This window comes from Impatiens glandulifera, chromosome 3 (assembly GCF_907164915.1).
Source record: "Impatiens glandulifera chromosome 3, dImpGla2.1, whole genome shotgun sequence".
Lineage (NCBI taxonomy): Eukaryota > Viridiplantae > Streptophyta > Magnoliopsida > Ericales > Balsaminaceae > Impatiens > Impatiens glandulifera.
The window spans coordinates 9567648-9587247 of NC_061864.1; the positions used below are offsets into that span (position 1 = coordinate 9567648).

The 19600-nt window shown below is 38.5% G+C and overlaps 1 protein-coding gene across 1 annotated transcript; it reads right to left on the reverse strand.

Annotated features, from left to right (window-relative positions):
• Nucleotides 1-1609: 1609 nt before the first annotated feature.
• LOC124929671 (bZIP transcription factor TGA10) lies at nucleotides 1610-5274 on the reverse strand. The gene is made up of 11 exons (XM_047470071.1): nucleotides 5068-5274; nucleotides 4842-4963; nucleotides 4325-4413; nucleotides 4159-4248; nucleotides 4016-4084; nucleotides 3879-3950; nucleotides 3709-3786; nucleotides 3566-3641; nucleotides 3198-3469; nucleotides 2458-2697; nucleotides 1610-1798 (listed from the first exon to the last, which is right to left on the reverse strand). Exons 1-11 carry the CDS (start codon nucleotides 5232-5234, stop codon nucleotides 1646-1648), a joined length of 1428 nt encoding a protein of 475 aa, XP_047326027.1. The 5' UTR covers nucleotides 5235-5274; the 3' UTR covers nucleotides 1610-1645.
• Nucleotides 5275-19600: the final 14326 nt, after the last annotated feature.

The window sequence follows — 19600 nt, forward strand, 5'->3', positions numbered from 1 at the left end:
TATTTATTTTGTTAGAAATATCTCTTTTTAACTTTTTTTTTTGTTTTTTTCCTAGATTCTCTCAAATTAGTTGAACCACTAAATTAGATATTCATATTTTTCTTTATTTATATAGTTAGTTTTCATTTATTTAAAACCTAATTTTTCTTCAACTATATTATTTTAAATGTATAAATTATATTTTAAATCGAATATTATCATCACTTTTTAAATTTCGTATATTTATTTTATTTTAGTAAAAGTATTTATGAAACGGTTCGATTAATATATTCACTTATTACTCGTAATAATGTAATAGTCATATTCTTTATAGCCCATGGAAAAATTAATGGAATCGCCTTTGCAACTATGCCTTAAAAGTGAAGAAATTCTTGCTGGAGAAATGAAACATGGTCCTCTAGCTCTTGGTTGATGAAAACCTTCCCATTATTGTTATTGCCACCCTTGCCTCAGCCATCAACAACAAGTTATTCAACAACTTCTTTAATAATACTATAATGAAATAAAGCCCTCGTCAATGGCTGCTCTAGCCACCGACAGAGACAGCGGAAAACTCTCCAAGATCCTTAACATTAGAGTTCTGATACCATGTTAAATTTCTTGAAGAAAAATATAAATTGAAAATTGTATTATTAAAGTTGTTCTCAAAATAATTACCATTCTCATTTATATATGAGTTCTAAAATAATACTTGATTTGAGTTACTTAGATGGTTCAATTGACTACCCAATATATATGATCAATCCACACCTGCTTAATTAATTATCTACTCATCAGCCATCATGCATATTTGTTGATTTCATTTTAGAATATAGACAACAAGTAATAATAATAATAATAATAATAATAATAATAATAATAATAATAATAATAATAGAGAAAATCATTTAAGCTCCTAAGTTTCAAAAGTTTTAATTAAGGTAACATTTAATTTAATTAAAATTATCATTTTATATTATAAATATTAATTATAACTATTTTTTGTGTTAATAAATTAAATATTAATTACAAAAAAATGTAAAAAAACAAATTTCTATTTGTGTGGTTTATCTGTGTTGGAGAAGGTCCACCCATATTTGATACTTGAACGTTCATGTCATTATATTTCAGTAAAGTAACAAATATCAAATTTTATAATATTATAGATCATGTACGATCCAATTTTATTCATATCAATTAATGGGTGTAATAAGTACTATTGTGTTAATAATTAATATTATATTTTTTTTAAGTTTTAACACCAATATTGATATGGTTAATTAGTTTGACTCCCTTATATTAATTGACGTATATTATATAAAACCAGTGAGAAGTACGTAAATGAAATTATTGGCTTAAATAAAATATAAAAGAAACTTGTTAATTAAAATAAATAGATCAGAGCTAGCTGGTACATGCTTATTTCCTTTCCATCTATTCATGTACGCCATTAATTTTCATTTGATCATATAATTATGTGTGTAAGTAAGCCATAAGATATAAAGATGAAATTAAAGAGGCTAGGCGCATGGCCATGGCATAAAGTTTCAAGCCAGCCAGCTTCTATCGAAGTCACTTGGTTCGCTACTTACTACCGATCTAAACTAGCTACCGGATCGAACACATCGACTAAATATATATTTTTTTTTAATTAATGTCCTAAGTACTACTCTTGCTGCCTTGGCCGAGCCACCCAAAGCGAACTTAGGGCTCGAAGACGATGAAAGTACTCTCCTATCCCCAAGAAACATCTTGCAGCCTGTCGGATTGTCAACAATTGGTGTAACCTGTGAATTGTTTGCTGTCTCAAATTATCCGCCTGCAAATTAAAAAAAAAAAAATGGACATTCCAAACAAATTATTAGTCTTAAGAGGAGAATAATAATATTGTTGTCACGTTCATGTCACAAACACAAGACAAAGACATTTCCTTAAGCTTCTTTGATGTGAAAATGTTTCTTTTTTCACATTTCATACAATCATAAATAGTGGGTCCATTACTGAGACTTAGATCATGGGCCCATAAGATATCATTGAAAAAAAGACAATATTTTTTTTTTGTGACTTGACTGTGAGAAGAAAGAGTTGAAGAGCAGTGTGAGATTAGAGTATACCCTAGGTTTAGGTGCATGGGAAACTTCTTATGAGCTGGAGGAGGAGTAGGTAATTGGTGGAATTAGGTTTTCCAAAACAGGCCACCTAAGCCCAAAGATTCTTCTACTTCATGGGCCCCACTCATAATAGACAACCCAATCTTCCATTTCTCTTTTATTGTTGTTTTGAGTTTAGGTCAAATGATTTATTTATAGATTAGTTATAATAAGTTAATGGATGGATCTATGTTTGAATTCAATAAAATAGAAAAAAAAAATGTTTAAATGATTAATTTAAGTATAATTACTTTTTTGAAAATGATTTATACAAAATGATATAAATAAAACTCGTTTAAGCTCAACGAACAAATTTAAGTATAATTACCTGTCGAACAAAGCCTTCGATGGTGGAGAGCTTGTTCATGGCAAGAGCCATCTGACCCATGTAGTTAGCCATGTTTGGAGGACTGATCAAGGCATCTGAGGCTATTGTTTCCGACAAAGATTGGTTGAGTGATTCCAATCCTTGAGACAATGCTTCCTCGGCTTCATGTGTAGATTGTTGTAAACCACATATGGCTAAGAGTTGTTGCTCAGTCACTGGCTCCACTTGATTCAAGATTATCTTGATCAGCAAACCAAACCCATGAAAAAAAATGTGAGTTTTGTTAATGCATGCAAATGTTTTTTTTTTTTTTTAAATAATCAATTTATTAATAAATAACAAAAGTACAACAACAAAAAAAAAAACATCTAAATCTTAAACCCTAATCTAAAATTAAGAAAGTAATGATTATACAAACAACAACATTCATTTCAATGGCGATAAATTAAGAGAGCCGTGTTTCTCTCTCTCTTCCTAGCTCCCTTAAACCGTATGGAAACTGACATGTCTTTATGAGTTGGGTTGGAATACTGCCTAATTCAAACCCTACTAGGAAACAAATCACGATCCGTTCATCATTTCTATACGTATTTCACGTTTAAATAATCTTCTTCAATTCACCAATGTTGTACGTACCTTTCTTTTTTAACCTAGAGCTAGCTAGCTAGCTAGACCATCTCATTAATTTTCTTTCTAGTAGGGTTTGTCGGAATCAATACACATTTTAATTAAACATATACCTTAATGACCTCAGAAGGTCGGAAACCGCCCATCCACATGAAACATCGCTCGGCCGGAGTCTTCCACATTCCAGAAATAAGATGAAAAACGTCACTCTTTGCTATCATACTCTTGAGGTTAACAATTTCATCGTAATGAGCAAGACAGTTTTCGACGAAGAGACGGAGATCGTTCTCCGGAATATGCTCCTGCACGGCTGCCTGAAGTTCGCACAAAAGCCGGTGATGCTCCTCAAGCCACCGTGCATACTCCAGGTCGAACATGGCAGCATCTAATTAACAACATATAAAAAACAACCAAACAATTCAGCACAAGTTATAATAATCATGACATGAAGAAATTAAATAATGATAATAATAATTAGTACCCGAGCTTATGTTATTAACTAGGGAAATTCCTTGATCACCTCCTCCAACAGCAGAACCTCCACCAAGAAAGAAACCCTAGGGAAAAATTATATTAATTAAACTCTGATCAATATGATCATGATCAATTCGATTTTAAGCTCACCTGAGATCTAGCCCTTTGTAGTTCTTGTTCAAGTTGTGTAAGCCTTATTCTACTTGATTCTAGTTGCTGAACATAAGCCTATAATTAAAGAACAAAAACAACATTATTTTGATTGTTTTAAGGGCATTAATTTATAAATGGTTTGATTGAGTTGATGTCAAACAATGGACCTTCTTCCTAAGCCTGCTTTTCCTTGCTGCTTCTCTATTCTGAGCCAGTCTCCTCAATGTCTGCCTCAGAATATTCATGATAAGTAATCAAAACTTTTTTTTTTCAAAAAAAAATATTTAATAATAATGAAATTGACCTTAGGGTCTGGAGTTTTAGGTCCTTCTTGGTCTGAACTTGAAGTTGGCCCTTTCTTGTTTCCCTCTCTCTAAATAAGGAAAGAGAAAAAAATAAATCATAGAATATAATTAATTAAATTAATGTTTATATATATATATGTACCTTGACATGAGTTTTAGATGGTCTTTGATCAAGTCCAGTTTTGCCGGAAACACCAGCTGCCGGAGAGACTAATCCGATGACAGTACTTGCCTGTTAAAAATAAAAATAAAAATAAAAAAATAAAATTGGATAACGGAATAAGTAGTATATATTATATATATAATACCTTGCAGTTGGTGGAAGAAGGATGAACGTGCATAGGCTGAGAAGGGAAAATATTGAGAGTTGGAGGAGGTCTCATGATCTCTGAGTTTTCTGCAAGAGAATTATTATTAAGAGAGAGAAAATAAAAACTATTGATGGCTATGGCTGCAGAGTGGTTATTAATTTCTATAGTACAAATATTTATCATGCAATTGTTGTTAATAATCTGCACGCCAATATGTAGTATAATAGTACTCCCATTCCATATTCGAATAAAATCTCAACGACAGAAAACGAAAACTGCCTCAAATCCCCTTCCCCTTCATCGTACAGTCAGAAATCCGATCAATTATCTGTTACATGTCATGGTCCATCTCCAATTCCCAATATATTTTTAATTTTCAAATAAAGCCGAAAGACTTTCCGGTCTGTTGATCTGGTCAACTTCAGTTCGTACAAACTTATAACATGTATTCCTCATGACTTTCCGTTTAATTAATTAATCAAGAAAAAAGAGAGAAAGAAAAGAAAAAGCTTACGCCTTTGTTGTGTTTCATGGCCGCCGGCATCTGATGAAGATGGGTCTGCTGCATGTCCATCGAGATATAGGAAAAGGGCTTGATCTAACTCACCCAGTTCATAATTTCCGGCGTCTTTAGTACTTCTGAATATCAGTCCAAACACACACATAAACGAATTAAAAATTGAATCTTTATATATTATTGACCCAGTTAGTGTGCGTGTGTTTTAGATTGATTTCTTTACATGAAATTTCCAGTAATTGCTGACGGAGACGACATCGTATTGTAAGAAACCTGCGGATGATCATAATGATTGTGTTGGTGCTGCTGTTGTTGTTGGTGTTGGTGTTGGTGATGTTGAAACTGTTGGTGGTGGTGCTGCTGCTGGTTGCCTTTATTTGCAGATGCCATGAATGAAAAGAAAGAGAAGATTTTGATTTCTTTGTGTGATAGATCAGCTAATGGACTATACAACTGTTCTTGCTCTTGTTCTTGTTCTTGTTCTTCATGATGATGATGATGATGAAGAAGAAGATGGGTCGGTTATTGGAAGCTAGGTGGAAGAAAACGCGAAGAAGAGATAGTAAGAGAGAGAGAGATTAGAATTGAATGCTAAAGAGCAAAAGACAAAGTTTCTCATATATCATATATTACTTACTTTGGTGTTTCTAAAGGGATGAGGACGACTTTTTTTTTTTGTGAACCGAAATTTCAGATAAAGCGGTCTCCAGCTATCAAACTTCAACACTTTCTCTATCTCTCTCTAGAAAATTATAAATATCTCTCTCACCCTTCTTCCGGAAATGATTCCACCTGACAAAACCATCCATCCTGTTTTCTATACATTTCAATACCACGCATGGGCCTTTTTATGAAACCGCTTATGGTTTGTTTGTCTATGAATTGACAGAAAAGCCCTCGCTTCTTGCTTCTTTCTTTTTCACTTCCAATTTGTTGATCCATTCTTCTATAATTGTCCGAGGAAGAAAGTAAAATTAAGGGCTTGTTTGATTGATGTGGGATTTTATTTAAATAATCAATTTTATTGGGTTATTTTTTAAGGCTTATTTAAAATTCATTTACTTTTCATAAAAAATAGTTTACAATGCATATTATTAAGTTTTATACATCAACCAAATTCAACATGAATCTAGAACATTGTGGGTGTATTTTGAGGTTTTATGAGTTTTGAGGAAAATTATGATGTTTTTTGGTTAAGGTTTTAATTATATATAACATAATAATTAACTTATAGTAACTAACATATATATATAACATAACTTGTACTCTTATCTTATGATTTAGTTTTCTCAACTTTTGCACTAATTATTATAGATTATTGATATTTTTTCTTATAACATTTTAAATTGTTTTTTGAAAAGATTCCCTTAATTATCACCCCAATCATTTTTCTAGATATTTCCCACCCACACCAAATATAATTAATATCTATTATTGTTCAGGAGAATTATATTCTTAGTTAGGCTTATGGTTGATGTCTAGAGTCTTATGGTTCAATAGGGGTCTTGAATGGATTTTATGGTACATATGAATAGAGTCAATATCGTTCTTGTCATGCATAACGTGTTCTTGGGAACCCACCAAGGTAGTCAAATGGAAATAGTCTGTTTAAGAGACAAAAATGTCACGGATTCGATCGATTTCAACTAATTAAAAGCATTTTGAGTTGAAGTATTGATGTCATGACTGTGGTGTGTTATTCTAGTTTTCCTTAATTAAAAAAAATGTTATTAGGACCGTTGAATTTTGGCTTTCCGTTGTTCTCTTTAATCAACTGGTTTGTTCCAACATTCATAAGAATTAAGATGCCGTATAACATCTTCACCCTCGGGATATTTTGTTATTTCTTGTTACACGAATAACATTTTTTTTTCTAAATAACTATATATTCAAGCAAAATATTATTAGCCGGTGTAAAAAGGAGAAAATCTAATTGCTCGATACAAAGAAAAACACAAACAAAAGAGAAAGCTTATATTCATATTTGGTGGATTGAATTTCTGTTTACAAAGATATCAAAATTGTAACATCAATATTTATCTTCAAATTTATTTTGTTTGTTATAAATATCTAGAAGAACCTACAACTGTAAAGCATCAAAGTTAATTCTTAATACTTTGTTTCATTTTACCATATTTTAGTCATGCGTGACATTTGACTATTTTGAATTGTATTTCAAACGTGTTACACCATTATTTATGATCTAAACAGTTAGTCATCACCAAATTCTCCATCTTTCTGAAAGAACTTGGGCTTGGGATGTGGACCCAACTGGAGTTTGTGCATCATGTTTAGCCTCGATCAAGGTAACCTCATAAATCTAAATTAGTTTTTGATAAATTAAATTAAAATTACATTCTTACAAAAAAAAATTACCCATCTTCCTTGACCGTCAATCTTGTGAGATGTCTTTGATCTGATGGTGGATGAAAATTAGAAGTTTGCCTTACATTTGGCAGATACAGTTTAATTATGAATGGGAAGCTTCAGATTATTTTTCAGGGGTATAATGGTCTTTATGTTTTGGCAACTTAGACATGACTTGATGGCAAATGCTGTGTTGATGAGAAATCAGATTAGTCTTTGCATGCTATTATTATTTTCTAAATCAAAGAAAAGAAAGAACATGACAAAATTAGACATAAGTTAATAGTCTAACATTGTATTAAACTACTCAAATAATCTAAGGACTTTTTGGGGTTTGGGATGTTTAAATAATTGGTTTTAAATTGAGATTATAAAAAAATTAGGCTATTTAATTAAGGACTTCAAAATATTAATATTTAATAAAAAAAATTATATATATAATATTTTAATTGATAGATTAATTAATTTGAAAATGATAAGTAATTTGAAAATTACTAAAATAACCCCTAATGAAAAGACCTATCAAATAATTAATACATGTATACTAAAATGTCACTCTTCTATTTAATCCATTAAAAAAGGGAGTAAATTTGTCCTGGTTTGTTCAAATCAAATGTCAAACAAGGCCAATAATAGACTTGATTTTTTACCATGGTTTTATAATTATTTGTTTGGGGTTCTTTGACATTTGATGTGATTTGAATTGTCTTTTAAATACTTTTTTACTGGTAATTATGTTTTTGTGTTATTGTCTGCTAATAAAACTGTTATAAATATCTTTAGAAAAAGAGTTTGTCTTCTTGAGATTTATCTTAGTACTTATGAAACCTTTAATTATGATAATAGGGGTAACTTGTTTGTGGTCTAAGACTTGTATTAATGCTTTCTTTGTCTCTTTTTATTTTTTATTTTTTTTATTTGAAGGTTATATTGGAGAGCATTGTGCTATATATATATATATATATATATATATATATATATATATATATATATATATATATATATATATATATATATATGTTAGATAAATTCATACCGGTTCAAATAAACCTAACTTAAACAAACTTCCTATGCAGGAACGAGGAACCGGACCGGATGAATAAGAAAACCAAGTGAAGTAACCGAACCGGTCAAGCTATCAAACCGATCAAGCACACTTGGAACGTGACTGAACAGAGGAAGGATCGGCCAAAGCCTAAAAGCCAAAGCTCAAAAAGCCGATCAATCCACAAGACCGGAAGAAGTCCGGTCACTTCACTATCAAAAGATATTCGGCCAAGTCAAGCGGCCAACCTAGGCCAAGTCAAGAGGCCGACCTGCACAAGAAGACACTTTGGGTATCTGCTGAGAATGATACCAAAGGAACAGACTGAATACTTCCATATCCATGCAAGTCTGAGGAAAGACTGTAGACTGCAGAAAACAGTACTACCGGATCCTTCTACTTCGGGATAAGCCAGAAAGGAAATCTTCAAAGTACAGACAACTGTCCAAGCAGACAGTGCCTACATTGAGTAAAAGACAAACCCAGCAGGTTTGCTTTAACAGACCGGCAGGTCTGAAACAGGATGCCAGGTCTGAGATTGACTGTCAGGTCTGAGGAGAAGACCGGCAGGTCTGAGACACTGAATCACTGCACCGCTGACCAGCCAATCAGATTCAAGGAAGTGAAATATGACCGTTGGCATATTTCACCTATAAAAGGAGGCAGTTGAAGAAGAGTAAATGCAGTTACTAGAGTTACGAAGTGGGACATTAAGTAAGACAAGTGAAGCGTTGAGAGCATTTACTACAAGTGATAACAGTGTGGTATTCTAAGAAAGCCTAAGTGCTAAATTTTAAGTGTGTGTTACAATTTCGGTGTAAATTGTAAGAGTGTTATCGAGCAGGAAATAAGTCTCGATCGGATTGTATTTGTATTCCTTAGTGAATATCCTTCTCGCGGTTTCGAGAGGAAGGGGTGACGTAGGAGTTTTATCTCCGAACATCCATAAAATCTGTTGTGTCATTTACTTTCTGTTGGCTTCTTTACATAACCGACTAATCTAACAACATCATTCAGAACCGAATCTACATTAACCACACCAAGTATCCAGATTGCCGAAACCGACCCACCATCCTTCAAATCTCCATCATCCGAAACCGACTCCGCCTATCATACACGTGTACCGCTTCAACTTGAAAGCAAACCTCTTCCGCGCTTGAACCTAGTTCAAGGGTTTGTGACAGGTTGTGTAGTATTGAAACCCCGGTGTTAATCTCTAACCGGATTAACCACCACCCTACGAGTGAGAACCGCTAACCGGTCCAACCCCCGGTCCACCAGCGGCGACCTAGATCCTAACAATTGGTATCAGAGCAGTTAGTTTCAATACTCAAGCAAACATGTATCAAGATAGGCCTCCAATGCTAGAAGGTGATGACTTTGCCAACTGGAAGGCACGCATGCACCTGCATCTAGTCACCTTGGATGATGAAATGGAATCCATTCTGACCGAAGGACCGATATTCATTGACAAAGAAAGAAAAGAATGGACTGCTGAAGACAGGAGAAGGAACAATCTGGACAACCATGCAAGAAACCGGATCTCCAACAGCGTGGACAGAAATACATACTGCAAGATCAGAGATTGCAAAACCGCGAAGGAGACTTGGAACACGGTCATCCAGATTTTTGAGGGAAATGAAAGAACCAAAGAGAACAAGATAATGGTGGCCACACAGAAGTTTGAAAGCATCAAAATGAAACCAGGGGAAACTATGAAAGAATACAGTGACCGGTTCACTGGTGTATTAGATGAGTTAGCAAATCTGGGTAAGAAGTATGACAACAAAGAGGTCATCATGAAGGTTTTGAGGTCTCTTCCAAGTGCCTGGGATATAAAGACGATGGTCATGAGAGAATCAAAGAGCCTACGTAAGATGAAATTATACGATGTATTCGAAGATCTCAAGGCTTATGAGTTCGAAATGAATTCCAGAACTGAAGAGGAAGTCTCGGCCTCAACGTCAACTAGAGCACTGTTCACATCTACGGAACCGGCTGCACCTGCTCCTGCTCCTATATCTACATCTGCACCGGTACCGACTCCTGCACCTGCACCGATCAGAACCGCCGAACAGTTTACTGAGGACGCCATGGCCATGCTTGCACAGAAGTTTGGGAGGTTCATGAAAAGGAGCCAACCGACAAACAACTACTATGGTGACAAATCCAATATAAGATGTTATAACTGTAATTGTATGGGACATTTTAAGTGGGAGTGCAGGAAACCAAGGAGAGATACCCAGAAACCAGATTACCAAAATAATCGGAACAACCATCAACAAACCGGTGAAGGAAGTGAAGTACCGAAAGCACTGATAGCCGATGATGGAGGAAGCCTATGGGCTCACAGTGACAGTGACGATGACCTCACATGTCTCATGGCAAATGAGGAACAGGTATTTGACTCTCCTTGTGATGAATTTACTAAAGATGAACTATATGAAGCATTGAATGACATGGTAGAAGAATATAAGAACCTACTGACCATGCTACCTAAGCATATCAACCTTAAAGCCGATCCCATAGTACCGATCCCAGTAGCACCAGAGGTACCTATCATAACCAAACCGGAAGCTATACAACCTAATGATATCCATACCCTAGAAACCGAATTAGAACTTAAGATCGAACAACCTAGTGAGTCAACTAGAGAACTAACCGAGAAAGAGAATGCCAGATTTCAGTATACGATGGCCGCCTATAGGAGATCTAGCGATATAGTAAAGAACCTGAATAAAGAATACAGGCATCCACGTTGTAAGAATGGCCTAGGATACACAGAGAACAGATCTAAAAACCGAAAATCCATGTGGAAAGCAAAGCTTACAAAAGGAAACCTTCCCTTTATAAAATTCCTTAAGAGCACCTGTACAGCTGAAGAAGAGGAGACCGCGTATTATAGGGAAGAAAAGACAAAGTATGACTATGTTGGCCCAACCGATTCATGGCTTGACCTTGAGAAAAGGAAAGCAGAAATCCTCAAATATAAGAAAGACTTCCCTGAACCACGTAGGTCAACCTATAGATCATCAAACCAGAGACCATCATCATTTAGGTCATCTGTAGGGAAACCGAAATACACCAGACCAAGTGTAAGGAGAACAGTTGAAACTTTAGCAAAGAAGACCGTTCGGTTTATCAAGGTTTGGGTACCTAAGGGACTAATCACATGTGGACCCAAGTAAATGTGGGTACCAAATAGTTGTAAATATGTAATTTTTGCAGGATTCAAATAAACGGTTAGGAAACTCTGAATGGTTCTTGGACAGCGGTTGCTCCAGACACATGACCGGAAATAGCAATCTGCTAACCGACATCAGATCAGTAACCGGTGCTCCAATTACCTTCGGTGACAACTCTAAAGGTAAAACCGTGGGCAAGGGTAAGATTGTCCATGGTAACCTAACCATTGATAATGTACTTCTAGTTGAAAACCTACGTTTTAATCTACTTAGCATTAGTCAGATGTGTGATGCCGGATACACAGTAGAATTCCTTAAACATGCATGCTTAGTTAAGAACTCTCAAGGAATAGTACTACTAACCGGAAATAGGATAGGTAACATTTACAAGGTAGACTGGAAAACTAGAGTAGAACACCCTATATGCATGATAGCTAAAACTGATCAAACCTGGCTATGGCACAAAAGATTAAACCATCTAAACATGAAAACCTTAAACTACATTCGTGGTAAGAAACTAGTTGAAGGCATCCCAGATATTGTATTTAACCAGGATAAGGTTTGTTCAGCATGCCAGATGGGTAAACAAACTAGGTCATCATTTAAGAGCAAAGGAAATCTCCAATCTAGCCGATGCCTAGATCTTCTTCACATGGATTTATTTGGACCGATTCAGGTCATTAGTCTAGGAGGTATGCTTTACACCATGGTAGTTATTGATGATTACTCTAGATATACATGGGTAATATTCTTGCCATCTAAACGTGAAACGGTATCAAACCTAATCAACCTCCTTAAGCGTTTGCAAAATGAAAAATCAACTCGTATAAACTGCATTCGAAGCGATAGAGGTACCGAATTTACTAATAGCACATTAACTGCATATCTTGATGAATCCGGCATTAGACACGAGTTGTCTAGTGCCAGGACTCCTCAACAAAATGGCCTGGCCGAGAGAAGAAACCGGACTCTCAAGGAAGCCGCACGGTCCATGATAGCCGACTCCGGCATTGCTCAGAAATATTGGGCTGAAGCTATCAACACTGCATGCCATACACAAAACCGGTCTTTGATTAACAGATTTCACAACAAAACACCGTATGAGGTTTATTTTAACAGAGTTCCCAAACTTAAATACCTCAGGATTTTCGGTTGTAAATGTTATATTCATAATAATGGTAAAACCCAACTTACTGCTTTTGATGCAAAGACCGATACCGGCATTATGCTGGGATACTCTTCAGTAAGCAAAGCATATAGAGTGTATAACAATAGAACTGCAACCATGGAGGAAACAATTCACGTTGTTTTCGATGAATCGGTTGAAAGCAACACTGCTTCATGCTTCGATCTACATAACAGACTGGAAAATAACGATATTCATTCTGATAGCGAAGATGAGACCCCGGTCTTCAGGGGATTTGTCCATGACCTAATGGGTAATATTGATACCCAGCCGGATCAAGCTGTTTCACAGCAGGAAGCTGACACTTCGGTCCAACCCGAGGAAGCCGGTCGGTCTGACAATCTTGGTCAGCCTACCGACATGTCTAGCCTTGATCAATTAAACGGTAACTTGGTAGACACCCTTGAACTGAATCTCAGAAGAAACAGTAAACATCCTCCTGAGCAAATTATAGGTGACCCTTCAGAACCTGTTCGAACTAGGAGTCAACTTCTGGAAGGATATTTTAACTCTGCTTTTATATCCCAGATTGAACCGAAAAGAATAGATGAAGCATTGTCAGATCCGGACTGGATCTTGGGAATGCAAGAAGAACTAAACCAGTTTGAGAGTAGTAAGGTCTGGTACTTAGTTCCCAGACCGAAAGATAAATCGGTCATAGGAACCAGATGGGTATTCAGAAACAAACTCAATGAGGACGGTTTGGTCACGAGGAACAAAGCCAGATTAGTGGCTCAAGGCTACAAACAGGAAGAAGGCATTGACTTTGAAGAGTCATTTGCTCCTGTAGCCAGGATTGAAGCCATTAGGATCTTTCTTGCATTTGCTGCTTTCAAAAATTTCAAAGTTTTTCAAATGGATGTTAAAAGTGCATTTTTGAACGGTGATATACGAGAGGAAGTGTATGTTGAACAGCCACCCGGCTTCAAGAACGCTGCACTTCCAAACCATGTATACCGACTAAACAAAGCTTTATACGGTCTAAAGCAAGCACCAAGAGCCTGGTATGATACGCTAACCGCATTCCTATTAGAGCATGATTTTACCATCGGTTCAGTGGATAAGACTTTGTTCAAATTTGAAAAGAAGGAACATATCCTACTTGTTCAAATCTATGTAGATGACATTATTTTCGGTTCCACTGACCCCAAGCTCTGTGATAAATTTTCGAAAATGATGACTGACAAGTTTGAAATGAGTATGATGGGAGAATTAAGTTTCTTCCTAGGTCTTCAGGTTAAGCAACTCAAGGAAGGAACATTCATCAGTCAACCGAAATATACCAAGGAGCTTCTAAAGAAATTCGGTATGGACACCTGCTCCTCGGCGGCCACTCCAATGAGTTCATCCATTAAATTGGATAGAGATGATGAAGGGCAATCAGTAGATCAGATTGCATACCGGGGCATGATCGGTTCCCTGCTATATCTGACAGCAAGTAGACCGGACATCTTGTTTGCAGTTGGTGTATGTGGGAGATTTCAAGCAAACCCAAAGCAATCCCATTACACAGCCGCAAAGAGGATACTGAAGTATCTAAAGGGCACACCGGGTGTCGGTCTGTGGTACCCAAAGGACTCATCATTCAATCTAACGAGCTACTCAGACGCAGACTATGCAGGCTGTAAGATTGACAGAAAGAGTACCAGTGGAACATGTCAGTTCCTTGGTGACCGACTGGTATCATGGCATAGCAAGAAGCAGACATCCGTGGCTACATCAACCGCAGAAGCTGAATACTTGGCGGCCGGAAGTTGCTGTTCTCAACTTCTCTGGATCCAACAGCAACTGAAGGATTTCGGCATCACAGCCGAAGAGTCCCCAATTTTCTGTGACAACACAAGTGCCATTGCGATTACATACAACCCGGTTCTCCATTCCAGAACCAAGCACATCGACATAAGGCATCATTTCATTCGAGAGCATGTCACGCTGAAGCATATCCGGCTGGAATACGTACCCACCGATCAACAAGTAGCCGATATCTTCACAAAACCTCTACAGGAAGCTAAGTTCTCTCAATTTAGACTTACTCTCGGTTTAACCGACATCAGTCAGATCCTTCCTAAGGACACTTAAAAGGAAAACCGGTTTCGACAGATAAAACAAGTAGTTCTTCTTAAGCTGCTGATCTTTGAATCCTCAAGATGCCTATGGAAGAACCGCCCAGCTCATCAGACATAGTAAACCGACCGGCTACTTGGTGGAAACACCAACTAACCGCATCGGGATGAACAACTGATGACTGACCGGTTCGAAAGCAGGTCATCCCAGATTATTTGAATTTCACAGATGTGGAACAACTACCAATGTTTATAGATATCTGTTCTGAAATGTTGCCTTTTTCAAAAGAAAACTGGTCGCGCCTAAAAAGACGTGAAGATCTTTTGATATCTTTCACGGTTCAGGCCTATGACCGACACCTAGACTGCAAACATACCTATTTTGGTGAAAAACCTTTTATCCTGCAGCTAATACATGTCATTCCATTTAATGCCTGGACAATAGGGTAGCCCCTAAACTAGTATTTAAAGAGAGCACTATCTCACTCAAACACTCACAAGACAAAAACACCCTCTCTATCACTAAGGCAAAACACCCCTTCTTCCTCTAAGGCAAAATGTCTATCTTTACAAACATCTTATAAGTGAACTTCGAATCATGCACCAGTACAGATCACTATGATCTATACCGAATGATCAAGCAACTGGAGGATACCGGCCTCCAGCACTTCCTGGATGATAATCAACTCATCTATCCTCAGTCAGTCATTGAGTTTTTCAACAATGCCAGGGTGTACCGTGGGACACCCTACTTCAACACCCACATTCAATCAAAAGTGGGGGGTGCCCTATTTGACTTCACCGAGCAAGACTTTGCTCGGTGCTTCAATCTGCCCAAACAAGGGCTCACGGACCTCCATCCTCCAGCCGACACCAAGGCTGAAGTCTCTCTCTCTCTCTCTTGCTCAGATGAGCCCGTCGATGATCATGGCTCCAAATATCCCTTGAGGGCTGAATACCAGCTCCTCAATGACATAATTGGGAAGAGCATCCTCGGAAAAGATGTAACCTACACATATTGCACGGTAACGTTCAATATGATGGCGGCCATCATAACAAGGACGCCGGTCAACTGGTCCAGAGTAATATTCGATACCCTGATCTGGATAATCGGTACCAGGTCGGTGGCGTTCATCCCCCAGATCAGCCGGCTGTTTGAAGAGCTCGGGGTACCAACCTGTCCAGGCGAAGGTTTGGACCGCAGCCAAGTGTTCACTAAGGAAACCATCGACTCGTTCTACGATCGGGTTGAAGAGAGGAGGAACCGTTAAGTCACTCACTCTTGCATCCGGTCATTTCGCTTCACGCACCGGATGCATTATTGCTCAACTCGAATTCGATCATATCGGCTTTATCCATTTCGGTTCTATCTATGTTTTTCATATTTCGGCGTTATCTCTACAACTTTCAGTCTCTATCATTTATGTATAACATATTTCGGCTTTATCTCCACCACTTTCGGTTTCTATCTAATCAATGCTGTTTATGTGATAAATGCACTTAATGAGACAATCTAATGAGCTAACCCCCAACCACCTGAATATTTAATATCCAACCAAATCAGTTACTTTACAACCAATACTTACCTTGGGTTCTGCGATTTGCTCCTTCCCCATGTATCATTAAAAGGGAAAAGATTCCCTTTCTTAATAGGACAAAACTGAAAATCAATGCACAGATTTTCCCTCCAAAACCAACTCTATATAAAGAGCTAATCTCTCCTCATCTTATCACATCCAAAAGTGAAAAACACTTGTATTAATCTCTTGAATCCCTCTCTCTCTATAACACAATCATGCCGAGTCGCACTCTGGGAAACTTTCTAAGCGTGGATTTCGGCTCCTGCTTGGCCGAATGGGACTACGACCACCCAAAGAAACACATGTTTGAAAGTCTCATTGTTACCGGTCTTCAAGCCTTCCTTGGCGAATCCGGTCCCATACTGACTGAGGACGTCAAGGAATTTTTCAGAAATGCAGTCAACTGGGGAGACCGCATTGTAACAACTGTCAGGAATCATACCTTCCGGCTTGATGAAGCCGAATTTGCCTCCCTCTTCAATCTGCCCAAAGAAGGGTTTTCTGATTTTCCGGCCTTAGAGGGCACTGATGAATACTACTATGTGTACCGCTGCTTAGGAACCTTCGAGACGGTGGACACCTATGGGTTAAAAACCCGCCTCGGTCGAAGCACTCAGCTACTCCTTGAGATTGTCACTCGGTCCATTCTGTGCCAATCTGTAAATCAGCGGTTCTCAAAGAATACCTATAATATGATGACCCACATCTACAACCACACGCCCATCAATTGGGCAGCGGTCCTCTTTCAAACTTTGAGGAAAATGGTGCGGACCAAGAAGGGTCTCGGCTTTGCACCCCACATCAGCAGGCTGATTCTCAAGTACCGGCCAGACTTTGGACCGGGCACACCGGCACCCCCCTCAAATATTCTCGATAGAGATGCCGTGGTGGAAAAGTACTCCAAAATGGTGTTTACTGATTAAACACCTTTATTTAAATGTCTTCCTTTCGATCCTATCGGTTTCCATCCTAATAAAATACTGTTTCAGTTTTGATCGCTTCTCTTTACTCTTTGCATCTATCTAACATAACCGGCTTCACATCGTTCGTATCCGGTTTCATAAAATATGCTTAAAACTGTTAAACACCGATCAATCAAAAATCTGAAACACTATTAGAAACCGATCTGTCATTCGGTCTCAAAGAAATGATTGCGTGACCGATGACATAGGCAAAGAACTTTGGAGGGAAAATCTCCCGCCCAAAGACACCGCACACAGTCTCGTACGAAACCACGTCCTTTCGTTTTGGAGGGAAATTTTCCCGCCCATTCATGATGGGACGGTTTGGCTTCCAAACCGCGCCTATAAAAGGGAGGCCTTCGTCATATTTCTCTTCATTCTCACAAATTCACTTTCTCTCTCTACACTTCTAAAATCCTTCGAAGCCGATTTCTTTCATTTTCAGAATCCTCAAAACATGGGTCGTCGTGATGCGGCATTGTTCAAGTTATATTCTCAAGTAGATTTTGAGGAGATTCGGCAATATGGAACGACCGAGGCAAAAGAAGTAGCTAACCGGCTGATTGAGACCGGTTTGGAATATCTACTTAACGGTCCTCACATAATATACAGGGAAGCGGTAGAGGAGTTCTTCAAAACCGCAACCATCTCCTACGACAGGATCCTCGCAACGGTGTGCGGTTCTCAGGTAGAGATTACCGAGGCAGTAGTGGCCGAAAGTTTGCGTCTCCCAACTACCGGCATGGATGCTATGGCAGAGATGGACGAGGATACATATAGAACAGCCTGCCAACTTCTATCAGCAACCAACGAACCGCTTACCACATCCGGAAAGAAACAGACGCTGAGACCGGAGCTCATTCCGGCATGTGACGTCTTTGCCAGGGCGATCCTGGCAAGGGGAGGAAATTTCAGTAATCTAACCAGGGACAAAATAAAGATGATTTTTCGTCTGATGGATGGAACAGAGATTAACTGGGCAAGGGCGGTGTTCAGCAATCTTATGGCAATGGTGAGACCGGATTCGGACAGGTCTTGGGGATACGCCGTACAACTCGGCAAGATATTCTTACATCTGAAGATCAATGTTGGTCCCGGTGTTGGGATAATAAAACGCAGCATCATTCGATCAAAGCAATTTCTTCCACGAAAGCCGTCGGCCTCTAGTTCCTCAGGTGGCCCGCAAACAAAGAAGAAAGCCGCAAAGAAAAAGACCCCGGCGAAAGAAAACACCGGAGGAAAGAGGAAGGAAAAGGTAATCTTCGAAGAACCACCGCAACAAACAGAGGATGAGGAGTGGGCTGATGAGGAAGCCGAAACAGAGGGAACCGAATATGAAACGGTCCATGAGGACGATCTCTCGGCTCAAAGTCCAACAGATGCCGAACAAAACGTCAATCCTGAGACCACCGAGGGTGGGGAAGGGAATCATGAGGGAGCCGATAATGAAGGCCTCAGCAGGGAAGAAGCCGATGAGGCCGAGGCCGAAAGACTAGCCCAGAATATTTTTCAGGGCATTATCAAAAGAAACGTGGACGTTATCAGTTTGTACTTGGAATGGCACGATTACCGGTTCAACTCTAAATATAAAGATATCCTACAGGATTACGATTCGGTAAAGTGCATCAACAGATTGGAGGAAGTGGAGGACCATATCTTAAGCCTCACAAAATCCAATACCATTCATGAGGTACAATGCCGAACTGGCCTGCTGATACCGAGAAGCCATCTTCGACAGATAAGAAGGCGTATCAGAAAGATTAAGGAAGAATATGCCGAAGAGGGATCGGTGTCTACCGTAGCACCGCTAGTATTAGAAAAGCTCGAAAAAGGCAAATTGGAGGTACACCAAGAGATAGCGCGGTTAGAAGCAATTTGCGCTCAGAAACAAGTTCCGGTGTACACTGCTCCGGTCGTCGAAGACTTTCAAATGGACTGGGCATCAACTTCGAGAGAAGATACCGCGACACCGAGGGACATCGAGACTCCGATGCCAGAAGATGAAGAGGCATCGACTCCAAGAACTGTTGAGGTATCGACTACAAGAACAATCGAGGTACCGACTCCAGGAACTGTTGAGGTACAAACTTTAGAGGATGTCGAGGTACCGATCCTGGAAAATGCGGCACTAAGCTCGGTGGATGCGGTCACATTAGAAACACCTACTGAGGTTGTTGAGATCCTAGACTCCGATGTTGAGAGAGCCGATCCTAATCAGACCGAGCAGTCCGCTCCCACTCCTCCACCGGCAGCCACCGTCTTAGTTCCTTCTAAGGAATGGATGGACGATCTATTTCAAAAATTTGAAGTAGTTGTTTCGAAGCGGATTGAGGACCGCCTCCGGCAGTTTGACACTTCAATATCAGAG